Source organism: Pundamilia nyererei, unplaced genomic scaffold, assembly GCF_000239375.1.
Source record: "Pundamilia nyererei isolate P.nyererei 1_Seehausen unplaced genomic scaffold, PunNye1.0 scaffold00035, whole genome shotgun sequence".
Lineage (NCBI taxonomy): Eukaryota > Metazoa > Chordata > Actinopteri > Cichliformes > Cichlidae > Pundamilia > Pundamilia nyererei.
The window spans coordinates 1,771,457-1,779,875 of NW_005187436.1; the positions used below are offsets into that span (position 1 = coordinate 1,771,457).

Below are 8,419 nucleotides of genomic sequence, written 5' to 3' on the forward strand. Positions count from 1 at the left end.
CAACAACCAGCTTTCCATCACGGTTTTTTCACTTACAAGCATAAAATACACAGGAAAAACTGAGAGGAATGCTTAATGGTCAGTGGTCAAAGCCACATTTTCTCCGCATCACAACTCAGACTGTGGAAATGTTTAATCTGTCTCACAGCAACAAAACAAACCTCGTCATGCTGACAACCCATCAAATATGAGAAGAGCAAACCTTATGTGAGCATGAGGAGACAATTTTTCTCAGGATGTACTGACCAGGCATTTAATTATCAACATGCAGAAGAAAGCTGCTCACTGCTGACAGTCACTTCTGCACATTGAGGTTCAGCATTGATGTAAATGTGCAGAAATGGTGCTATTTGTGATGGGAGAGCAACTGTTTATAACTAAGCTTCTGCTATTAGAATGGAATCCACTCTGTTTTATGAGGTGTGGCTTACAGCAGGTTGAAGGTTATCTAAAGGTATTCGAACAGGGCTGCATAGGTTATTTTTAAAGAACTGTTAGTGGCATCCAAAAGAAGCTGCCTCCACAGTTTAGGCCATGAGCAAAGAGATGAACTTTTAGTTAGTACTTTCTCTTTTTAAATAACTCGTATAGCATAGTTTGAACACTTCTTTAGAAATGTACTGCAGTTTTCAAAACAACATTTTACACTTTCACAGAATCTGATATCTGACAGGTGTGTTAATGGTTATACTCGTGTTCCAATCAACAAAAATGGCTGAAGTAAACCAAAAAATGTCTGGTAAGTTACTAAACAAATCAGATCCCACCTAAAACCTTATGTTAAAACATTATAGGTATTATATAATACATTATATAAGTACTGAGATTTCAAAAGGACAGCCATGTTTGGGCTTCCTCCGTGTTTGAACACACTTGGTGTGACAGGCCTGCAGCGCCAAGACAAACACTGTTGAGGTTCAGTTGTTGCACTTTGTAGCTCAAAGCTTTCAAGTGTCAGATTTGGTGGTTTTGTGAGAAGTGATAACATAAGCAATAGATTTTGAACTCTTGGGCCCTGCATACAAAAACTGACCAATGCTTTCTATTTATAGATTTACATATAACACCACACCCTAAATTTTAAATTTTAATCAGGCATCACTATTTAATGGATGTTTGAATATATTCATCATGCATGTGATCTATTGATATCAAAAGGCAGCAACAAAATACCTTTTTAACCACGGCAAAATAGAGCAGCTTAAATGGCCATACTTCAGATGAGTTGCTGTTTGTTTACCTATTGAAAGCCCATATCCTGAGTGCACATACATTATGTTAAAAAGCTTTGGCATGATTGTAAGCCAGGACTTTAGTTTCCTGTAATACTGTGATTCAAACTCTATGTCCACCAAACTGAAATGATTAGTCAATTAATCCAGTGAATCAAAAAATTTAATTCATTTTTCAGCTATTTTAGCAATTAATAAATCAGTTCTGTCATTTTACCAAGCAGAAGGAATGGAAATATTCTGGTTTTAGCCTTTTATATGTCTTTATAATATCTCATCATAAACTGAATATCTTTGGGTCTGTACTATTAGTCTAGTATTGTAACATACCTAGTAATGACAGGAAAAAAAAGGAAAAAAGTTATAGCCCTAATGTGCATTAGACCATTGAACTCGACTGCCTAGAACAATCTTTCATTATTTGCTTCAGACTCAAAGCCGTTAATTCCCTCTGTTCACTTGCACAACTAAAAAGAACAGGCCTAATAAATCACGGACTGCAGACGTACATGTGTGCTCTCATGTGTTTGTGCAGGTTAACCGTTCCCCTGTAGTCAAGCTGCTAAATCAGGAGGCACAGCGTGCTGTTACTGTAAGTGTCTTGTGCTGTAAGCAGCTCACAGAAATCAGAGGGGGTCGTGATAGTTAAATTTTGCCCCTTTGCTGCCAGTAAACACTCCTAAGCACCTTCATCCAATCAGACACCGCATTAGCTCATACAGGTCGACACCAGCTCATTAGACTGTCACTAAGCCAGGTACCTCAGTCCTGGCTGAGTAAATGATATTCCATGTAAATCAGCTCGGTGGGTTTTACAAACAAAAACAGGCCCAAAAGCTTGGCACTAAGTGAATGATTCCAAACCTCACCTGCAGGTCTATCTTTCCTTTCCTGTTTAAACAGGTGTCCAGTGCCAATAAACTACAAAAAAAACTGCAAATGCCTGTTTAATCTGAAATAAACAGTGAAGAAAAAGACCCCCCTCCTCCCCGTAAGCGACTCCCGAGTGGCACCACTGTGCTCTGTTGTTGCTGGGCCACAGGATGCTTGATGCTCAGCAGGTTCAGTAAGAGTTAAGATAAGATGTTCCACTCCAAATATGGACAAGATATTTAGGGTTTTACTCTAATAATTGAACAAGCAAGCTGAGAAATCAGTGTGATTCTTGGAGAATAAACACTGCTAATATTGAAACTAAATGTTCAGAGTGGTTCGCCCGAGGTTGTGAAAGATCCTCTGGGACCCTTTGAGGAAAAATTTGAAGCACTTCAGGGAGCTTTGTTTAACAAAATCTATATCAGGCATTCCTGTGTTCAAATTTTACTGTAACACTCCATCATCATCATCACCAAGACACATTTCAAAGATTCATCAGAAGAGAGCAGGTGTTAATTATGTTATTTCTCATACTAACAGTTTATTTGTATGAGTAATAGTAAACGTGAAAGCTTAAGTAATGGAGGGGAAAATTTTGACCTTGAATGTCATTTGGGGTCAAAGCAGCCAAATTCTGACATCCTAAATATGTTTAGGCTATTATTACTAAAGCTAACCAGAGTTTTAAAGTCACCCTCTGGTAAATGGATGGTAAATGATGATTTAGTTTGAGTTGTGACACATTAGAGATAAATTAGACATGAGTGAAAAGTAGCTATAGAGGTTTTCCTCACAATAAAAACACAAGCAAAAGAGTGGTAAAGGGCATACTATCCTAAAGGGCAGACTTTACTGAGAAGAAGGCAGGTTTCTGTCCTGACACTGTTCTGCTGCATTAGTCAAAAGCATGCAGAGCAGGAAAAGCCCCAAATGCAATAGCCTAGTCCCAGTAAACACAGATCCGAGCAGCCCCCTCTGCAGTGGGGTCTCAGTTCACACTGCAGCCACTCCGAGTTCTGCGTGAGCTCGGGTTGTGTTGTACTCACCAGGTATGCTCCGACGGTGCCCTGTGCCAACATCAGGGCGCATTCCGATATTAAGAATATCTTGATATTTGAGAAGCACGAGGAGTTTTTGCGGGGACCGTCTGCTTCCAGCATGTCCCCGCCGCTCCGGTCCGGGTCCCTTTGCTTCTTCACCTGCATCCTCTCCTACGTTAGCCTCACAGAACTACGAGAAATCGAAACACACAGCAGGGTGACCAAAGGCACACACTGGCAGGTACAGTGTTTCGCTTTTCGCTTCCCCTGGAGGCTACATTCGGGGTGCTCCTTGGCGCCGTTCCTCTCGATTCAACAAACTGTACTCTTTCATCTGACAAGCTACCAAACACACATCCAAACTCCGCGGGGCTCCGTCGCTCGTCTGCGTCTAAACATTGCCTCCTTGTCGACGCGCAGAAACATGTGAACTCCCTGAAGGTGTTAGCAAAGGCACAAGTGAGACGCGGACACGTAGATTCCTGTCAGATCGCATGTTTCCGCCGCGGACTTCAGTGGTTTTTCGCGGCGGCTCTGGATTTTGCTCACCAGGTTCTTATTTTTCTGCTAAACTCCGGCCGTGCCGGTCTGTCATTATCCCTAACTCACACAGAGCTTGCCCTGCCTCCGCGCTCCCACCTCCCTGTACTACTCTCCTCCTCTGCGAGCACAAGTGCGGCCCTAGAGGCGCTGCAGAGAAGCGTCGACTCCGCTCAACTTACATCTACTACAGTAGTCCTGTGGGGCCTCGTGTTTGTACTGTCCACACGTGTTTAAGAAACAAATTGCCATCTTCTCACACCATAAACTCTTATGTGGTTTTTGCTGGTTTGAGGCTAGCTGCTAAACCGATTCGTTTGTCAACTACAGTTTTAAGTAATTTACCTAAGAAAAATGCAAATGAAGTGAAGAATACAATATGGTTGACACGCCATACTTTATACTAGTACTATTAAAATATAGAAATAGAATATAAAGACAAAAAACGGACCAGGACTTTAACAGGCTTCAGAGTTAAGCATTTTAGCTACCGCCATCTCGTGCCCTTTTTCTAAACCAGCAGTTGTAGAAGCTGTAAGCTAACTTAGCTGGCTAGCTAAACTGAGTAGCAAGAATCGCTAATTTACTTCAGTAATACAGTTCTAACTTTCGATCATGTAAAACAGGCTACAAATTATATACATGTTGGACAAACCTGGCAGCCAACTTCTTAGACTGTCTTTTAGTATAAGAGAAGACAGAAATGAAACCCACCTGTCTCTAACCTACACTTGTAATAGGTCAGTTATTTTAAAACAAATATCCTTACAGTTGCCACAAACAAATAATTAGCTAAAGTGAGCAGACAGTAGGAAGGGATTACCAAAGTGCTAGCAGGGGCTCCATAGTGGGCCACAAAGGTACTGCAGGTGGTCCAAAGTAATAATAATGTACAGTTACATATTTATATAAATACATTTATTCATATAAAAAAAGATAAAACTGGCAATATAAGGGGGTTAGCTTGTGCTATTAATCAATACTCTGACCTAAATGTACAACACATGTATTGACTTTTGTGTCTAATTTGCAGGTGGCTCACATATTGGGCTTATAACTTAACACAAAAAATTCAAGGAAATATACCAATTTCTCTTGTATTTTAATTAGAGTGAAAATGTAAGATTGAGATTTTCTGGTTTTTAAGTGTGCCACAGCACTGGTGAATTTGGGAATAGCTGTTCCATTTTAAATTTGGGGATTAATATACTTTAGGAGCCTTCCTCTAGTGGCCATGTGAGGAACTGTAGTTTTATGACACACTTCCTACATGTTTGTAGTGCTTATGGGAAGCTAGCGTTCATCTGTTTGCTTTTTTATCTAACTCACGGCAAAGTGACAGCAGCCTCAAGAATTGCCATTTAAATAGTTATCCAATCATTAAAATAGTTGTAAGAAGTTGCATGAATAATAAAACTAAAAATCATCTTGTAATGACATCACAGCAAGTGTGACACTACTGCATTCTTGGACCACCTCCATTTCTAAAATGAAAGACAAAGATACAACTTATTGAGAATTTACAAATACATTATAAATTAAGAAAATTGCTGGACATGCGTGTATAGCCTATTCAGCATCAGTGCTATGGACAGGCTATAAATGTATGCATATATGGTTTAAAATAGCAAAGTCAAATTTATATCTTGTGAATCGGAATCAATTAGCATATGCTCTGCTACCAACCCTGAGCTTACATTTTCAAATTTGACTTTATTCTAAAGTTCTGTGATCCATCTTCTTCTGCGTAACCAACTCAGGGTTGTGGGTTGGCTGGAACAAGCTGTCAAAGGAGTGAGAGGTGATGGTACATCCTGGACAGGTCACATATATATATATAAACTCCACACAGAAAGACCCAGATTGGATTTAAACTCATAACCTTCACCCAAGTAACAGTGCTAACCACCACACCACTGTGACTCTGTGAACTTCCATGTTACACCAAGGAAAAAAAATTCCACTGAAACACAAAGAGGTATTCAAACACTACTTCAAATCATCATTTTGGTATTTCTTACTATAGAAGATATCGCCAGGACCACATTTTGGCAGGATGACACACACACACACACACACACACACACACACACACACACACACACACACACAGGCGGATTGTAAGTGCAAAAACAGCACCAGGCACGGTGTCGCATGTGGTAATAATCAGCTAAACCTTGCAGTTGCATCACTTTAACACTGCCTTGCTAAAACATATAGCAGGAGTTGTGATGTTTGCACAACCTTTTCCAACCTTTATCACTGGATTACCATGCTCAACATTTCTGGCACGAGGTAATGGAGTGGCTATGATGTAATGTAACCACATAATGTGATAATGATGGTGTGGAAATAAACAGGACGATAAACAAAATATCGCGTAAAGGCTGTCAGGATTTTCTGCACGGGTCTACGCACAGTTTTAGATACAGCAGCAAGAGATGGAAAAGCAGCACATGTAAAGGTCACGGAGATGAGTTGGTAATCGATCAACTGTGAGATGTGTTTGGGGTTTTTTCATTCAGTATGTGTCAGTGTCCTTTTTAATGGCATAAATATGGGGAAATGTCAACAATAATAAATATTTTTAAACCAGTGACAGTGTAAAAAATAAAAAAGCAACCTAAAAATGAAGTTGATCTCACATTATTCACAACACTCACCTACAGTTCCACTGGTATGACAAACCCAGAAGACCTGAAACAGACTCTTTCTCACTTCCTTTGGAAAAACGAGGAGCCAAAGCACAATGAAAACAATAAATGATCACTGTGTTTCAGCCACCAGCCCCCTCATTTTCAGAAACCTTTGGCAGGTGTCCAAAGCGAGATGATCATGAATAGTAGACGTTCCCTCACTCTTGACCGGCACACTCCCACACGAAAATGCTTCCCACACTGCTTCCTACGTTCAGCCTGTCGGGAAAAGCAAAACACAGAGCGTGAAGATGACAGTTTTAGTGTCACTGGTTCAATTATACAAACTGTGGCATAGCCTTTAAGTTCCAACTGAGCAACGATGTGGCAAAACCGAGACATGTATGTAAATATTGAAACGAGCAGTGTAGTGAGAAATGGAAATCTAAGGTACAGCAGAGTGGTTTGCTAGTTTCAAATTGTTCACAGACCCTACACAGCTGAAGCACAACGTGTGTCTGTGACACTTGGGGAGTATCAATGATATTCAGTGACTCCATCATCACCGATGCTTTCCCCAGAAGGCTCCCACCCTCTTTAGCCTGCTGCCGTCTGCCTGCTTTCACCAATGGGGATGCTGATCAGCTTATAAACAAGTGTGCTGGTATTTGTTCATACATAGCTGACAATTTCTGTGACTTTCTTTTTCACTTGTTGATAGGTGCTTTAAAGTACTCAGGACTGATTTTATCTCCAGGCATTTTGAAGGAGGGTGTAGCTACTGTATGCTGCAGGATGTCATCAAGACACTGAACTAAAAGCAGTTATTAAAACAGTAAAATTTTGCATTTCCCCCTCTCCCTCCTCACAATGCTTTAAACACTCAAAAGCATTTTCACACAATATCCATAAAATTTTGGTAGAATGAAATCTGTTTACCTTGGTTCAACATCTGAAACACAGAAGAAGTAGTCCGCTTCAGAACTGATTCAGTGCTGGAAATGTTTAAATTAGCCAAGGACAGAGAGTGCAGGACACATATCACCAACTGGCTCAACATAGCCGCAATTTGACCTCATACAGACTTCTACAGAGCCAACAAGTTAGCAAACACTGTGAGACATTTGCTTTTTCACTGCTCTGCAGTGGGCTGCAGTGCATTTATGAAAAATTAGAGTTCCTTTTAGGGATATGTTACAATTATAAAACATGCCATTTGTGTATTATATGAAGAGAAGATGTATTAAAAAGCTCATGTTTCATACCATTCTGATGAATCAGTCTGAGCAATAGCAAAAGTGAAGGAGGAAACAGGAAGAAGGAGAGGGGGATTTTTGACCTTAAATTACATTTTGTGCCAAAATCAGCAAACCACCATGATACTACAATCAGGATTCAGTCGTCTGAACCGTCTGCATTGGTCAAAAGCAAAGCAGGCAAAGAAAACAAATCTACTTCTTAAATTCAATGTTGTTTTTCACTGAAGATTATAGAGCTTTAGGTATTTTAGTGAGATAAGAGAGTCTTGCAGTGTTTCTTTTGAAACAAATAAGATGGAAATTAAGATAAGAACAGATGCTACATCCATGGACAAATCTGCCAGAGAGAAAACATGTTTATACAGTTTATTTTAGTATTTTAAATAAATTACATCAGTCTGTACTTTGTGATTCACATTAGTTTTAACAAGAGCCATTTGTAAAGCAGATATGTGTGTGGTTCTGTTGAGTTCTTTCCTGCTCTGTGCGTGTGTGTGTGTGCACCACTGTTTACATACAGTAGACGTGCAGAGACATGAGTCAGGTAACCAGCAGAGGGTGGAGACAGCTTGGTCCGGTGCCAGGAATGTATGAATGGAGAAGTCTGCAGAGTATTGTTCTGCCTTCTGAAACAGCTGCTATTTATAGGATTTGGAAAAGGGTGGACTGCGGGAAAAAAGCCCAGCCCATTTGGGAGACAGTGGGGAAAACTGAAGGAGTCTGAGGAATGACTGGGAGTACAAACAGTCGTGTACTTTAACTTTTCCTGTTTAAATTTCAAAGGAAAGCATGCTGGCCAAAGAAAAGCTACATGTGTTTTTTTTAGTCATTTAAAG

The 8,419-nt window shown here is 40.1% G+C and overlaps 1 protein-coding gene across 3 annotated transcripts in view; it reads right to left on the reverse strand.

Annotated features, from left to right (window-relative positions):
• Positions 1–6,401, reverse strand: part of slco3a1a (solute carrier organic anion transporter family member 3A1a) — a 37,732-nt gene extending 31,331 nt beyond the window's left edge. The window contains exons 1-2 of one of the 3 annotated variants that reach the window (XM_005729934.2): positions 6,352–6,401; positions 3,155–3,338 (exon numbers count right to left, since the gene is read on the reverse strand). In XM_005729934.2, the coding sequence (XP_005729991.1) occupies positions 3,155–3,313 (159 nt within the window). In that variant the 5' untranslated portion in view covers positions 3,314–3,338; positions 6,352–6,401. Of the gene's footprint in view, positions 1–3,154; positions 3,339–4,139; positions 4,191–4,402; positions 4,483–6,351 lie in introns of those variants that run through there. The other 2 variants (XM_005729933.2, XM_005729935.2) reach the window with 2 other exon arrangements.
• Between the last annotated feature and the right edge of the window lie 2,018 nt (positions 6,402–8,419).